The sequence below is a fragment of the Salvelinus sp. IW2-2015 genome, linkage group LG28, assembly GCF_002910315.2.
Source record: "Salvelinus sp. IW2-2015 linkage group LG28, ASM291031v2, whole genome shotgun sequence".
In the NCBI taxonomy this organism is placed as follows: domain Eukaryota; kingdom Metazoa; phylum Chordata; class Actinopteri; order Salmoniformes; family Salmonidae; genus Salvelinus; species Salvelinus sp. IW2-2015.
Window position 1 is genome coordinate 30,305,515 of NC_036868.1, and position 17,019 is coordinate 30,322,533.

Sequence of the window (17,019 nt, forward strand, 5' to 3'; positions counted from 1 at the left end):
CCACTCCTTTATTGGGGGTGTCTTGCTAATTGCCTATAATTTCCACCTGTTGTCTATTCCATTTGCACAACAGCATGTGAAATTTATTGTCAATCAGTGTTYCTTCCTAAGTGGACAGTTTGATTTCACAGAAGTGTGATTGACTTGGAGTTACATTGTGTTGTTTAAGTGTTCCCTTTATTTTTTTGAGCAGTGTACATATGAGATGAGTAAAGCAAAAATATGTAAACATAAGTATAGTGACTAGTGTTCCATTATTAAAGTGACCAGTGATTTCATGTCTATTGGGCAGCAGCATCTAAGGTGCAGGGCTACGTAACCGGGTGGAAGCTGCCTTGTGATGGCTATTTAACAGTCTGATGGCCTTGAGATAGAAGCTGTTTTTCAGTCTCTCGGTGCACCTGTACTGACCTCACCTTCTGGATGATAGCYTACCAGGCGGTGARACAGCCCGACAGCAGCCTCTCAATTGTGCATCTGTACAAGTTTGTGAGGGTTTTAGGTGCCAAGCCAAATTTCTTCAGTCTCCTGTTGCGCCTTCTTCACCACACTTTCTGTGTGGGTGGACCATTTCAGATCGTCAGTGATGTGTATGCCAAGGAACTTGAAGCTTTCCACCTGCTCCACTGCAGTCCCATCGATGTGGATAGGGGCGTGCTCCCACTGCTGTTTCCTGAAGTCCACGATCAGCTCCTTTGTTGACATTGAGTGAGAGATTATTTTAAATGGGTCTAGGGTGTCAGGTAAGGTAGAGGGGATATGATCCTTAATTAGCCTCTTCAAAGAACTTCATGATAACAGAAGTGAGTGCGATAGTCATCTCTTTGGTAGCAAGCCGCGTCGGTGGCACTGTATTATCCTCAAAGTGGGCGACGAAGGTGTTGAGCTTGTCCGGAAGCAAGACGTCGGTGTCCGCGACGAGGCTGGTTTTTRCTTTGTAGTCCGTGATTGTCTGTATATCCTGCCACATACGTCTTGTGTCTGAGCCATTGAATTGCGACTCCACTTTGTCTCTATACTGGAGTTTTGCCTCTTTGATTGCCTTACGGATGGAATAACTGCACTGTTTGTATTCGGCCATATTCCCAGTCACCTTGCCATGGTTAAATGTGATGGTTCGCGCTTTCAGTTTTGCGGGAATGCTGCCATCTATCCCTGGTTTTTGGTTAGGGTAGGTTTTAATAGTCACAGTGGGTACAACACTTCCTGATAAACTCAGTCACCGTATCAGTATATTCGTCGATATTATTTTCGGAGGCTACCCGGAACATATCCCAGTTTGCGTGATCAAAACAATCTTGATGCGTGGATTCCGATTGGTCAGACCAGCGTTGAATAGCCCTTAGCACGGGTACTTCCTGTTTGAGTTTCTGCCTATAGGAAGGGAGGAGCAAAATGGAGTCGTTATCAGATTTGATGAAGGGAGGGCYGGGGAGGGCCTTGTAGGCATCCCGGAAGTTGGAGTAGCAGTGAGTACTACAGTCAATGTGTTGAGAGAARTTCGGTAGCGTTTTCCTCAACTTTGCTTTGTTAAAATCTCCAGCCACAATAAATGTGGCCTCTGGATATGTGGTTTCCAGTTTGAATAAAGTCTTGTGAAGTTCTTTGAGGGCCGTCTTGGTATCGGCTTGAGGGGGAATATACACGGCTGTGACTATAACCGAAGATAATTCTCTTGGGAGGTAATACGGTCGGCATTTGCTTGTGAGGTATTCTAGGGCGGGTGAACAAAAGGACTTGAGTTTCTGTATGTTATCACAATCACACCATGAGTGGTTGATCATGAAACATACACCCCCACCTTTCTTCTTCACGGAGAATTCTTTATTCCTGTCTGTGCGATATACTGAGAACCCAGCTGCCTGTATGGACAAAGACAGTATATCCTGAGAGAGCCATGTTTCCGTGAAACAGAGTATGTTACAATCCCTGATGTCTCTCTGGAAGYAGATTCTCGCCCTGAGCTCGTCTACTTTATTATCCAGAGACTGATCATTAGCGAGTAATATCCTTGGAAGCGGTGGATGGTGTGCGCGCCTCCTGAGTCGGAAGTCCACTAGAAGTCCACTCCGAATACCTATTCTCCGCTGGCGGTGTTTTGGATCAGCCTCTGGAATCAGTTCAATTGCCCTGGGGGTTACGAACAATTCGGGAAAGTCGCATTCCCGTTCGTAATGCTGGTGAGTTACCGCCGCTCTGATATACAAAAGTTATTTCCGGCTGTATGTAATAACACAAAAAATGTCCTGGGCTAATAATTTAATAAATAACACACAAAATAACAAAATACTGCAAAGTTGTTTAGGAGTTAGAAGCAGAGCTGCCCTGTCTGTCGGCGCCATATTGGGACACGTGACATAGGCCTGTTTGAAGTCTGTGTTTCTCTGATTGAATTCAACTCCGACATTGTCCTTTTTGCCTCCGTGGATTTGATGTAAACTTTTTCTACCTGTTCCCAAAAGCATTTGGCAATTGACGTGTAGGTCATCTCTTTATTCAACCTGCCTGCCACCCACCCAATATTTAATGACTCTAAACCCGTCCACCCTGCGGATTTAACCGCAGGTYTAATTTAATAKATTTTAACACAACAAAATGTGGAAAAAGTCAAGGGGTGTGAATACTTTCTTTCTGAAGGCACTGTGCGTGTGTGCGTGTGGCCCATATTCAGTTCTGATGACAACAGAAAATCTGCACATAAAGGCTTTATGATAAGGGAATATCTGAGAGTGTTTCAGATGGCACTTTCTCTCTCCCTCCTCTCTCTCCTCTCTCTCTCTCTCTCTCTCTCTCGTCTTATTCTGAGCTGCTGGAATGAACGTTAGATACCTTGACTGCCTTTATCTTCTCCTATTATGTTCTTTTGATGCTGTCATCAGAGAGGGACAGTGGAGTGGGAGGTTGAGGGAACAATGAAGATGGCACTCTTCATATTACACCCCCTCAGTATTGCACTGCATAGAGAGAAATACACAAGATCAGAGCACTGAACATTACAGAGTGGAACTGAACACTGTCAAGCAGATTACTAGGAAATACTGCAGCACTCAATACTACAGCAGAACACTGCAGTTCAGTTCTGTTCTAGTTTAGTACACCAAGTACTTATAGGTAACAGTGCGTTTGTGTTCAAGATTAGACTAGGCATAGTGAAGAACAGTACAACCAATTTACTAGACCAAAGAGTATGTGACATACAGTAGTGGGGATAGTGGGACATTACAAAGCCAGTCATCACAATCCCTGTAGTCATCACATAAACCAGTCATCATAGCCCAGCTCAGTTTCCCAGATCAGAATCAGGTGTGGGTGATGATAGTACAATTTCCCTATTCGCTATCCTCCCTCTCTCACTATCTCTGTGTGGAGAGTATAGCATCAATGGCTAGCTAGGTTCTGTTCTGTGCTTCAATGTATGGTTAACATCCAGGCCCCTGCTATTTAAATACTGCTTTTAGTAACCATACCTCTGGCTCTGGGCCTAGCCTGGAGCTACACTCTATGTGTGACTTACTCCTGTAACGGCTCTCTTTCGGTGAGTGAGTAGACCAAGGCGCAGCGGGTGATGAATACATAATGACTTTATTGTAAGACGAAGACAGACACGAAATACACTTGACTAAATATACAAAATAACAAAACGAACTAGACAGACCTAAACTACGAACTTACATGAAACGAAGAACACATGAACAGGAACGACCGAATGAACGAGACGAGACAGTACCGTGTGGTGCAACAAACACAGACACAGCGACAATCACCCACAAACAAACAGTGAGAACAACCTACCTTAATATGACTCTCAATTAGAGGAAAACGCAAAACACCTGCCTCTAATTAAGAGCCATACCAGGCAACCCAAAACCAACATAGAAACAGCAAACATAGACTGCCCACCCAAAACTCACGCCCTGACCATCACACACATACAAAACAACAGAAAACAGGTCAGGAACGTGACAACTCCCCCCCTCTTGTAATGTCATCAACAAGGGGGAGGAGGCCAGGTCATGTGTGAATGAGAACATGCAATGACAATGTGGGTGTTATGAGTCATAGTCAGGGATGTTGTCAGTGTGTACAAGGGGAACTATAACAGGAGTAAGGGACAGCCTAGAAGCCACTATGACACACAGTTCATGTTAACACCAGAGGGTGTTCTCTCTCCCTCTTTCCCTTCCCCCACTTTATTCCTGTCTTTTGCTAACTCTGTGTGTGTGTGTGTGTGTGTGTGTGTGTGTGTGTGTGTGTGTGTGTGTGTGTGGTGTGTGTGTGTGTGTGTGGTGTGGTGTGTGTGTGTGTGTGTGTGTGTGTGTGTGGTGGTGTGTGGTGTGTGTGTGTGTGTGCCTCACAGGAAGTTGGTGGCATCTTAATTGGTTAGGATGGGCTCGTGGGAATGGCTGGAGTGGAATGAGTGGAACGCTATCAAATACATGTTTTCCATGTGTTTGAAGCCATTCCATTGACTCCTTTCCAGCGATTATTATGAGCCGTCCTCCCCTCAGCAGGCTCCACTGGTGTGTGTGTGTATGAAAATGCATAATTCAGTCAAGACTTACCAATCACCCTGCATCCTGAGTGAGTATGTAAGTGTGAGAGAGCCCCATGCAGTCAGGGTTTTCCGATGTGGCCCAGACACAGAGGGGATCTAATCAGCCAATCCTCCAAGGSACCTAGAAGATAGCAAAGCCGACCCACCGGTCCTCACACTCCACTCCACTCTTTCTTTCTATCCATTCCCCCTCTCTGAGCAAATCTCTCTCTGACTCCTCTTTTTTGTTAGCTCACTGTGATAACTGCACCTACAATATACCACTTCCCCGAATACACATACCGTTAATAGGTAGTCAAAACATATTGTGTTGGCATGTTGCTAGGGTTGTTAATGCCATGTTACCATAGGTCAGGGTGACTGTGTTTTCGATGTTTCAGTGTTGGATGCTTGTGTGTGTGTGTGTGTGTGTGCATGTGTTTTTATGTCTACAATGTAGAAAATAGTTAAAAATAAAGAAAAACCCTGGAATAAGTAGGTTTGCCCAAACTTTTGACTGATAGTCAGACTGCCCGTGCATTATACTGACATCTATCTCACAAGATATCCACAAGATTGTGTCCAAGGAAGTAACTCAGTGGCCTACATGACTGTATTTAGTAAACACTAACATTATTGCGAGTGCTTATACATGGCTATTTAGGTCTCAAGACACAGACATTGTCTTTTTTTCTTTAAATTATTGTTTCATGTAGGATGCTACATTTTTGGTCCAGTTGCAATTGGAAGTAGGCATAAGAAAAATAAAAATAAACATTTATATTAGGTCATATATTTTTTTTCTTGTGAAAGATGCTGTTATGCCTCAGCCAACCACAGCCAGTTAAGTTATTTTATATGGCCTAGGCTCGGAAGAAATAGACTCCAATTTAAGCCCTCTTGTTGTATGTGAAGTCAAATTAAAATGAAGATTATTGTTGAAGTGAATTACTCGACTGGTGTAGTTTTGTCCCGTCTGTTGCTGTGTGCCACTTGCATAAAAAGGGAGCTATATTTTCAGCACCAGGCGCTGTGCAACTCCTATTGATTGCCTCCCTGCTTTATTAGTTAAGTTAAAATGTAACTTTTGCATTATTTAGGTAGGGTAACTTCCTTCTTGGGACATTGCATTTTGGGCTTTTTGCATCTCAGGTCCTCTTTTTTTTTTTATACATATCTTTTTTTTTTATAAAAAAATATGTAGAATAATTTGGGGGGCTTTTGGGGGCCAGATAATATTGCTGGTGGGCCAGATTTGGCCCGCGGCCTGTCAGTTGGGGAACCCTGATCTATACAATAATTGATTTCGGCCCAATAGGCCTGGCATATTCCCATGTTCAAGGAGCGTTCCGATTTGATTGGGATATTTTGCCTAAAAACCTTTAGGCCTACCTATAGAAGAAAATAAAAAAAACAAGTTTGTATCTCTGCCCAGCCTGGCAAGAGTGGCCAAAAGGGTATTTAGCATCCCCAGTGGCTCTGCAAGTGAGGAGAGGATATTCTCCGCTGCTGGCCAGCTCTCCAGGGACCATCGCATGAGCCTGAAGCCACAGACTGGCCAAACTACCGTTTCTAAAAATGAATTCAAAGGCAGTAATAAGTKATTTTCCATTTAATTTGTATTTCATTCTAAGTAAGTCACAGCCTATATGCGCAATTTATAGACTATAATGATGAATAGACTATACAATGAAATGTTGTTTAAAWGKTGAGCGRTTTATMTCCCTACCAGCCTATTGTAACGCACTCACAAATGCTTCACAATGTATTTCTTTGTAGGCTATAGCCTTGACATAATGGAAATAATTTAGCSTAAATAATTCATTTTCTTTTTTCATTAATTCTTAGTCTCCTTGTCTGGCTCCTGACCTATTTAGAGTGTTTACATGCTGTTTAATATGACATGTAMRCTATTTGAAATGATGTGCACTTCTTACATTCACCATTTCATGTCTATTCAAATACTTCTCATAAAAATCATATGGTTTGGTTTCAATACTTCAAAACCAACTGGTAGGTCCAGGTGGTCACAAAAATAAATGGGTGTTGGTTAAATTGTGATTTTTAATGAGTGGAGCAAATTTGGAGCCTCAGTATTTTCTTCCTGTGAAGACACACAGCGGTTTTAGGAGCGGTTGGAAAGGACATGAAGCAGGAGCAGTGGGCAAGCACCACTTCACGAGCAATGAGRGGGAATTACAACCACTCAAATCAGCTCACATGCTCTGGTGTGTGTATTGTGTATGTGTGTGGTTATGCATGCATGCTGATCCTATCCGTTTGTGATACACACCACAGGTGGTTGACGGTCTTTGACAGTGTTTGTGCGCATGATATCCGCTATGGGACATTGGGTTTGATGGCCTAACTATGGTTTGTGTGTATTGCATATGTGTGTGTGAATGTGATGCATGCAATATSATATGGGCTAAAGTGAATGCAATCCATATAGAAGTCAGATTCCACAGCAGGCGCTATCCATTATGAGAGAAGTATGGGGTGTGGAATTCAGGCCTCTACATCTTGTCATTCCTTTTCACACTCTTGCACAGATACAGATGTAGAGCCTTGTAGGGGCTCCTCTCAATACTTTAGTGCCGACCAAGTAAAGGGAAAAAGGACTCTGAATTGTTGGAAAAAGTGAACTGAAAGTAAGCATTTAACTGTTAGCGTACACCTATTGTTCATGAAGCATGTGACAAGTACATTTTATTTTATTTGCCCTGGATGGCTGAGATCAACACAACTCGCCTCTAAATCAATTCTGTACACTTGACTAGATCTAGTGAGGAAAGCTTCAGAATTCTTTGCTATCACAGTGACAACCTGAAGTGAGATCGTGTGTGTACTAAAAGGACTGAGGAACCTACCCAGTAACCCCTCCCTCTTTAGACCTTACAGAATAGGTGAGACACCCCTACTCCAGGGCAAGTAGTGTACATCAACTCAATGTGACTTATAAAACCTCTGTTTATATTTATTTTCAATTATCAAGTTTGACACAGTAAAGAAAATGATTAGTTGTATGCAGGGGTTTGTACCTACAGTATTTTCTGATCGTTTTGTTCTGAACAGAACCATTATTTTTTTTGTTCCATTCCACTGTTCCGACCAGCAAAGTTAAGTTCTGAACCGGTTCGAACCCCCAAGAGTACCAGTTTATATTGTACCTTTCTGTTCCTTTTCTAACCTGTGAAATCAACTGTTTTTTTTTACATTTAGCTCATTTAAATACTTCACCAATCAGTGCAGACAGAGCAGGCAAGCTAGTTGTTTACAGGCATGATGGACAGACATGTGTAGCCTATGGCGTAAGATGCAACTCAAATTTTTGCGGGTGGGGAGAAAGCGAGAGAGGGCTGAGGAGGAGGCGTTGAGAGCTGGGCATCTTTTTATGAAATGCTTTATTTGAATTAAGTGCACAGAATTATACCTGGCAAGAGCGGCTTCAGTGAAGGAACTTTGAATGTCCTTTGAGCTAGCTAGCTAACAAGCTTAAGCTAGCAAGCTAACAAGCTTGTGTGTGCAGAGTAGCACCAGAATAAAAAACACATTTMACCTTTTTATAGTTAATAAATCCAACTAGGCCTACACTGTGGTATCCTTAACTAGCATTGAAAAAGTTTATCAATTCTTCTCTAGCTAATCAAAAATCAATCTCTCTATCTTCTGTATCACTCTGGTGACATCAGTATAGTAGTTTAAGCTTCGGAGGGGGAAGGTAGCCTAAACATGCACACACACTGGCAAAGATTTTCAGCTTGCAGGCAGACTACTGGCATACGTTTCTGAGTGACACAGTGAGGGCTTTGCATAGGCGCTTAGTTGCATTTTATTTTGTGGGACTAGAAAAAAATGCCTGGAACAAAAAAAGGTTATTAACTGGTTCCCATGCCTTTAAAATAACGGTTCTGTTGTGGAACAGTATATGGATCACTTTCGTTCCCGGTTTCGTTTATGTTCCTAGAAAAATGTAACTATTTTCCGGTTTTCAGTTCTATTCCGTGAACCGCTTCAAACCCCTTCTTGTAAGCATCAATGTTATTTTAGTTTATAAATATCCTCTGAATACCCAATGCACATTTCTCCCTATTTCTCCTTATATTTTGCCCTAGAAGACTAATTAAACCCTTGCTCACCAGAATATTGCCATAAATTGATAGAAGGAATGCTTCAATCTAGTTGACATCGGTAAKGTTTCCTTTGTCATCTTCTTCTGTGCAGCAAAGATGTTTAGCGACCGGAGAGAAAATGAAATACCCCCCCAAAAAATGCGAAAGATTTCCTGTTTAAATTTTCCAAAATACTTTAATTTGTAAGGTAATAGAAATGTGTGAAAGCAACCTAACATGTTTCTGATAAGATTTCAATTMGGTTTGGATGCCTATTTTATGTGGTTGAAATACTATCAGCTTTTATGATGCTAATAAAGACAGCACCTCCACTCCAGTTCCCAAGTGAACATTTTYCCTACATTTGGTGTATCATTTTACAGCAAGAAATGCTTAATTCTGCAGGAGATAATATTAAGGCTATGTGTGAGAGGTTATAGACCTACAGTAAGTTTCCAGGTTTCAGTTTCTATCTAACCCATCTGAACAGTAGGCTACAGTTCCCTTGACGTGCCAGAGGCCTATTTAAAATCCCCATCTTGTGACTGTCGAACGTGTATAGCGCCTCACAATCATCACACATAGGCTAATATAGCCTGCACTGCTATCATCATCTTTTAGCACTTCACCAAATCTTTCRCAAACTACATTTCTGACACTCCCTTCTATTTATTTTCAACTCTCCATTTCGCAGCTTTTCTCTTATTGAATTAAACATTGACATTGTCATTTTTGCCTCCGTGGATTTACGTGAACTTTTRGTKCMGTTCCCAAAAGCATTTGGCGAWTGGCGTGTAGGCTATTTGGCGCTTGTACAGTTAGACCTTGAGGCTTAGGTTCACYCACTAATGCCAGATAGCCTAAAATAATGAAAGGAAAAARCTAAAGTAGCCTATAGATATAAATTGCACAAGAACTATACATTTATGGATTTTTTCATTCAACCCATTTAATGACCCTAAACRCATCCATTSCGTGGATATAACCGCGAGGTCTGCGGGTTATGAGTCAACCCACACATCACTACTGTGTGTGTGTGTGTGTGTGTGTGTGTGTGTGTGTGTGTGTGTGTGTGTGTGTGTGTGTGTGTGTGTGTGTGTGTGTGTGTGTGCTTGCCTCTGTGTGGGTGCTACATGTTTTCGGGAGGCTGTCTGCACTCTGCCCATCCTGCCTCTGTTGCCATGGTGATCCCTTCTCCAAAACCTTGCCATTTCCTGTGTGTATGTTTGTGTGCACGCGTACATGTGTGTGTGTGTGTGTGTGTGTGTGTGCAGCTGAGAATGGGTTGTTTTTGAAATAACAGTGAGACAGTGGCGAGGGGTATCACATAAATACACAACTCCAGCTGCAGTAACACTGAGGTAATAACGCTATCTGGTTAACACTGCTAAATATAGACCCCGGCAGCTGTGGGCTATGTCCTTATTCTCCTAGCCATAGCTTCCTTTCCTCTCTTCATCCTCTATGTTAGCCGTGATGGCAGTCTTAGGCCTGGGTGTAGAGGGGTTAGATTGATAGATGCTATTGTCAGCTAAATGTGTATTCGCAAAGAGAGAGGGGGAGGCAGGGAGATGGAGACTGAGACGGAGATACAGAGAGAGAGAGAGAGAGAGAGACACACACACTGTGGGCAAGCAGGGAGCTACAAAGGAAGTAGCAGGACCATGGTCAGCTCCAGAGGGCTAGAGAGGCCAAGGTCAGTCAGCCCAATGGACAGCTCTACAGTCACCAACTGGGGCTGGGGATTCAACACCAATATTAGCCAGTCCAGGTTCTGCAACCAATTGGCACCTGGAATTGGTCCCACCTGTCCCTCATTACCCCAAATGAGTATAAGTAGAGGTGCAGTCACTCGGGCGCTTGGGCAGACAGGCAGAGGGTACATCTAGACTTCAGAAGAACCAGAGTGAATATGATAAGCACCTCGATCCAGCGACAAAGAAGATTGTAGTCACTGTTTGACTCACCTAAAGTCGGAAGTTTACATACACTTAGATTGGAGTCATTAAACTTGTTTTTAACCACTCCAAAAATGTATTGTTAACAAACTATAGTTTTGGCAAGTCGGTTAGGAATCTACTTTTGTATGACACAAGTAATTTTTCCAACAATTGTTTACAGACAGATTATTTCACTTATAATCTTGTATCACAATTCCAGTGGGTCAGAAGTATACATACACTAAGTTGACTGTGCCTTTAACAGCTTGGAAAATTCCAGAAAATGATGTCATGGCATTAGAAGCTTCTGATAGGCTAATTGACATAATTTGAGTCAATTGGAGGTGTACCTGTGTATGTATTGTCAAGGCCTTACCTTCCAAACTCAAAAAGAATCAGCCAAGACTCAGAAAATTTTAGACCTCACAAGTCTGGTTCATCTGGGAGAAATTTCCAAACGCCTGAAGGTACCACGTTCATCTGTACAAAAACATGGTACGCAAGTATAAACACCCTGGGACCACCAGAGTCATACCGCTCAGGAAGGAGACGAATCTGTCTCCTAGAGATGAATGTTGATTTGGTGTGAAAAGTACAAATCAATCCCAGAACAACAGCAAAGGCTTGTGAAGATGCTGGAGGAAACAGGTACAAAAGTATCTATATCCCACAGTAAAAGAGTCCTATATCGACATAACCTGAAAGGGCGCTCACAACGGAGAAGCCACTGCTCCAAAACCACCATTAAAAAGCAAGACTACGTTTGCAACTGCACATGGGGACAAAGATCGTACTTTTTGGAGAAATGTCCTCTGGTCTGATGAAACAAAAATAGAACTGTTTGGCCATAATGACCATCGTTATGTTTGGAGGAAAAAGGGGGAGGTCTTGCAAGCCGAAGAACACCATCCCAACCGTGAAGCACGGGGGTGGCAGCATCATGTTGCGGGGGTGCTTTGTGCAGGAGGGACTGTGCACTTCACAGAATAGATGGCATCATGAGGCAGGAAATTAGGTGGATATATTGAAGCAAATCTCAAGACATCAGTCAGGAAGTTAAAGCTTGGTCGCAAATGGGTCTTCCAAATGGACAATGACCTCAAGCATACTTCCAAAGTTGTGGCAAAATGGCTTAAGGACAACAAAGTCAAGGTATTGGAGTGGCCATCACAAAGCCCTGACCTCAATCCTAGAAATGTGTGAGCAATCTGAAAAACGTGTGCGAGCAAGGAGGCCTACAAACCTGACTCAGTTACCCAGCTCTGTCAGGAGGATTGTGCCAAAATTCATCCAACTTATGTGGGAAGCTTGTGGAAGGCTACCCGAAACATTTGACCCAAGTTAAACAATTTAATGGCAATGCTACCAAATACTAATTGAGTGTATGTAAACTTCTGACCCACTGGGAATGTGATGAAATAGTGATAGTTCCCGTGTGACTTCTGACCTAAGACAGGGCATTTTTACTAGAATTAATGTCAGGAATTGTGAAAAACTGAGTTTAAATGTATTTGGCTAAGTTAGGTAAAATTCCGACTTCAACTGCATCTCTCTCTTTCATTTTTTCCCCCAACGGAAGAGGCAAAAACCCCCCCCCCCCCCTTTTTTTTTTTTTTTTTCCCCGTGCGGGGCACGCCTCCGGCGCAAGTTGGAGCAATACTTGAACCCGGACTCATCTCTCTCTTTTTTGTTCATTAACACAGGCGGTCCGGAGAGCCGCCACGCCGGACGCAGAGTGACCCACCCGTTACCCGAGAGGCCTTTCCGTTGTATTTCTCCCCTCCCCATTCCCCACAACCTTTATTAAAGAACAACTTTMGTTTGAGCACCGCAAAACGGTCTCCCGCTGTCTTATTTTATTGTGAGTTTCACCTCTGACTCCCCTAGGCTGCCACAACACACACTACAGTACACACTCAGAGGGGACTGACAGCCATCCATCTCTCCTGTCAGTAAGCTCTTGTCTTTGAAAGAGTACTCTCAGGGCTTCAGCAGTTAGCCCTGTCCTTCCCACTGCTCTGTTTCTAAAGTTCCTTTAGATGCTCTAAGCTCAATGTTTGTCCTCTGCTCTCACTATAAGCCAAGGTGATCTAAATGATGTGTGTGAACTCTGCACACATGCAATACTACCTCACCTGTCTGATGTATATGACTTCCCTTTGATGCCGCTGAGGTGAATGTTGTTTCTCACCTCTCTTTTCTTCTTATTTGCGCTCTCTCTTACTTTTCTCTTCCTCTCTATCAGATCCTCCAAGGCCCACCCAGGTCCTGTGGTCCACATAAGTGACAACCCCATGGATGAGGGAAAGGTATAGAGTGTCTCTCTGCCTACATATTGTGTACATTACATCTACATGTGTGTATCGTTCCTTGTTGTTAATGTCGAAGAGTGTGCCATGCCCCCCGCTTTCAATGAGACAGACAGAAAGACAGAGAGACAGTCATGTGGGTGATGAATGAGACCTTGGTGGCTTATTCAAACAGGCCACACAAAGTATTTGGTATATCAGCCCTAAGACCTTACTTCAACCGACCACTTTACTTTTACCTTTTCTCTCTCTCTCTTTCTTCCTTCTTCCCTCCTCCCTCCCCACTCTCCAGGTACTGTAGGTTTAGCCTTTATGAAACATTAATTGGTTATGCTTTATGAAACATTATAGGTTTAGCCTTTATGAAACGATTATAGGTTTAGCTTTATGAAACTTATAGTTTAGCCTTATGAAACTTATAGGTTTAGCCTTTATGAAACTATAGGTTAGCCTTTGAAACTTATAGGTTTAGCCTTTATGAAACATTATAGGTTTAGCCTTTATGAAACATTATAGGTTTAGGCCTTTATGAAACGTTATATGGTTTAGCCTTATGAAACATTATAGGTTTAGCCTTTATGAAACATTATAGGTTTAGCCTTTATGAAAACATTATAGGTTTAGCCTTTATGAAACATTATAGGTTTAGCCTTTATGAAACATTATAGGTTTAGCCTTTATGAAACATTATAGGTTTAGCCTTTATGAAACATTATAGGTTTAGCCTTTATGAAACATTATAGGTTTAGCCTTTATAAAACTTATAGGTTTAGCCTTTATGAAACATTATAGTTTAGCCTTTATGAAACATATAGGTTTAGCCTTTATGAAACATTATAGGTTTAGCCTTTATGAAAACTTATAGGTTTAGCCTTTATGAAACATTATAGGTTTAGCCTTTATGAAAACTTATAGCTAGTGGATCATTATTTATATTTTTATTTGAACACACAAATAATTGCTTTTGATAGATGAATGACTTGTGAGCCACAGTTGTTCACACGTTTGTCTATAAATTACCTGTGTTCTTGGACTCATGGTGCAAGAGCAGCTACATTCTAAAGAATAACATAAATAATGATTTATCATTTGATTTAATTGAAAAGAGTCCATTGTTTGGAATATGTTGACAATATCAACTTTAGAGTGGGGGAGGCATGGTTTGGTTCACCGATATCAATAAAACATTTTAAAAAATGCACTTATTTTTCTTGTTGTTGGTTTAGAACCAAGGTAAAAAGGCGACTCCTGTAAGCTGTGTGTCCTGTATGCATTGTCTTTCATCCCCCCCCATCCCACCACAGCCTGCCGTGTGAATGTTGAGCATATTATTCCTTCTCTGACGTGGGTCATCTTTTCACCGGGCCAAATCTCACTGGCTGCCTGTCACTTTTTCATTCCAGCTTATAATTGGATATGAGTCTGGGATCGTGGTCCTGTGGGATCTGAAATCAAAGAAGGCAGACTACCGGTACACGTATGACGAGGTAGGCACCATCTCCCACAATGCCTTTCAGTGCCTCTCTTCCAGTGATCTGGGGAATGCATGAGGAATCAAATATTAATGAACTGCTTTGTATAAATAGATGTGTGCTGTATATACAGTATGTGTGTGTGTTTGTTTGTGTGTGTGTGTACTGTGTGCTTGTATGCCATATGCATTGTTTGCCTTTGAGAGATTACATCACATGGCTTTAGAGTCTGTGGAGGACTAGAGATGTAGTGGAGGCATGTATCTACTCTGATACCTACTCTACACCCACACTGGTACACACACAAACACACACACACACACACGCGTTAATACCTACTAGACGTACGCCAACACTCGTCTCAGCCGTCTGTGTTGTTGTGTGGGTCTGATGTGACATGTTCATCAGTGATCTAAGCCGCTCGACACTGGAGAGGAGAGATGGTTCGTCATGGCTCACCGCAGGCTCATTTTAGGAAATGGAAAAGGAGGTCTCTGTCTCACATCACTGTGGGATATAAAATAGGGATTCTTGGCATAGACAATTCTGAGTCTGTGTGATGGTTTGATGTGTTATATTGGGTGTTGTCAGCTGATATTGAAGAAGGAAGAGAACAGGATTGCTTGGTGTTTGTCTGTACCTGTACCCAGACTGAGTTACAAGTGAACGGAAACCAATACTACAGTAGGCTACACACAGTGTGTAGTCTCTTTTAGAACCACAGATGCCCTGCTGTCTCTCCCGTGGCCCTCATTTTGTACTATAGAGGGTCGGACATTTGTGAAAAGTATTTTGAACTTGTTTCTCAAAGGCAACATCCTTTTCTAACAAACAAACAAACAATATAATGTCTTGGTTGTATCTCATCCCCAGCCTCATAATACTCAAGTTAAGAATGCGTCAGAAACCCTGGTGCCRAAACTTGCAGTAGAAGTTTATTAAGCGGATTGAGTGGTTTTACAAAGACACACACAGAGACAGAGTCAGGCTTACAGTAATGAGTTTATGTTAAGACCTGTTCTTCTGTTCACCTCATTGACAGTGTTGTGGCACTGTAAACCCTCTACGATAAAAAGGCTCCACAAGCAAAACATGCCCCTTTGATGACTCTCCCTGCTGAAGCGAATGCTCCCCCTTTCTTGTGCATTCTGTCTCAGTTTCTCTCTCCCTCTGTTGCTCTGTCAGTCTCTCAATTCTATTCAATTAAATGTGCTTTATTGGCATGACGTGACAATGTACATATTGCCAAAGCTTACTTTGYATATTTACAATATTAAGATAATAAGAATCAACATTGTCAACGGGACAACAGTAACAACAATAACCAAGAGTCAAAATAACCATACATTGAACAATAACAATAAGCATGCAATAGAGGACATGTGCAGGTTGATTGGTCTGTCAYACACTGTCCCTCATCTTATCGCAGGTAGCAATGTTGTGCCCTGCCAAACCACAGCTCTCTGCGTCCTCCCCCAACAGGACGGGTAATCTATTCTCATCAGAGAGGTCTTTGAAATCTGGTTTTATATTTTGGATATTTTGTCAGGAAATGCAGCTCTGTTTCAGGTTCTGCTGTGGTGCCGTGGTTGCACAGCCTTTCCTCTACTGGGAGCCAGGTTTTCCTGTGTCTACCCTTCTCAATGGCAAGGCTGTGCTCACTGAGCCTGTACTTTGTCAAGGTTTTTCTGAGGTTTTGATCAGTAACCATGGTCAAATAGTTAGCCACGGTGTACTGTCGATTTAGGGCCAGATAGCACTGCATTTTGCTTTGTGTGTGCTTGTGTTTCCCAATAAGCAATGTAGTTTTGTTTTGATTGTGTTGTAATTTGTTTAATTCTGATTGATTTGATGTTCTGGTCCTGAGGCTTCAGTGTGATAGTAGAACAGGTTAGTGAACTCAGCCCCAGGACCAGCTGGATGAGGGGACTAAGGCTTCAGTGTGTTAGTAAAACAGGTTAGTGAACTCAGCCCCAGGACCAGCTGGATGAGGGGACTCTTTTCTTTGCTCAGCTCTTGGCATTGCAGGACTTGGTAATGATATGAGAGGGGGTCACTGTATTTTAGATGTTTCCAAACTTAATTGCTCTTTTTTGAGTTTTTATTATTAGTGGATATTGGCCTAATTCTGCACTGCATGCATTGTTTGTAGTTTTCCTCTGGACATGTAGGAGAATCTTACAGAACTCTGCATGCAGGGTTTCAATAGGATGTTTGTCCCATTTGGTGAAATCTTGTTTTGCAAGTGGACCCCACACCTCGCTGGCATAAAATGCAATTGGTTCAACGACACATTCAATTAGTTTTAGCAAAATTTGAATTTGTTTTTTAATGGTGTAGAATGCCCTGTGTGCTTTCTCTCTCAGTTCATTCACTGCACCATTATGGTGTCCAGTCGAGCTTATTTTTAAACCGYAGTAWTTGTAGTGTGTGCACTACTCTATATATTTTGTACCAATTGAGAACTTTGGTCTAATTCCCTGAGATCTGGATCTTCTCTGGAAAATCATTATTTTAGTATTTTTGGGGTTTACTGCCAGAGCCCAGGTCTGGCAGTACTGCTCTAYCAGGTCCAGGCTCTGCTGTAGGCCATTTGCTGTGGGTGACAGCAGGCATAGGTAATCTGCGAAGAGTAGGCATTTAACCTCTGAA

At 42.3% G+C, this 17,019-nt stretch overlaps 1 protein-coding gene across 1 annotated transcript in view; it reads left to right on the plus strand.

The window, feature by feature from the left end:
• LOC111954296 (syntaxin-binding protein 5-like) overlaps positions 1 to 17,019 on the plus strand; it is a 186,017-nt gene that overhangs the window by 109,471 nt on the left and 59,527 nt on the right. Inside the window, exons 6-7 of the mRNA XM_070435855.1 lie at positions 12,832 to 12,895; positions 14,299 to 14,382. Of these exons, the coding sequence (XP_070291956.1) occupies positions 12,832 to 12,895; positions 14,299 to 14,382 (148 nt within the window). The remainder of the gene's footprint in view (positions 1 to 12,831; positions 12,896 to 14,298; positions 14,383 to 17,019) is intronic.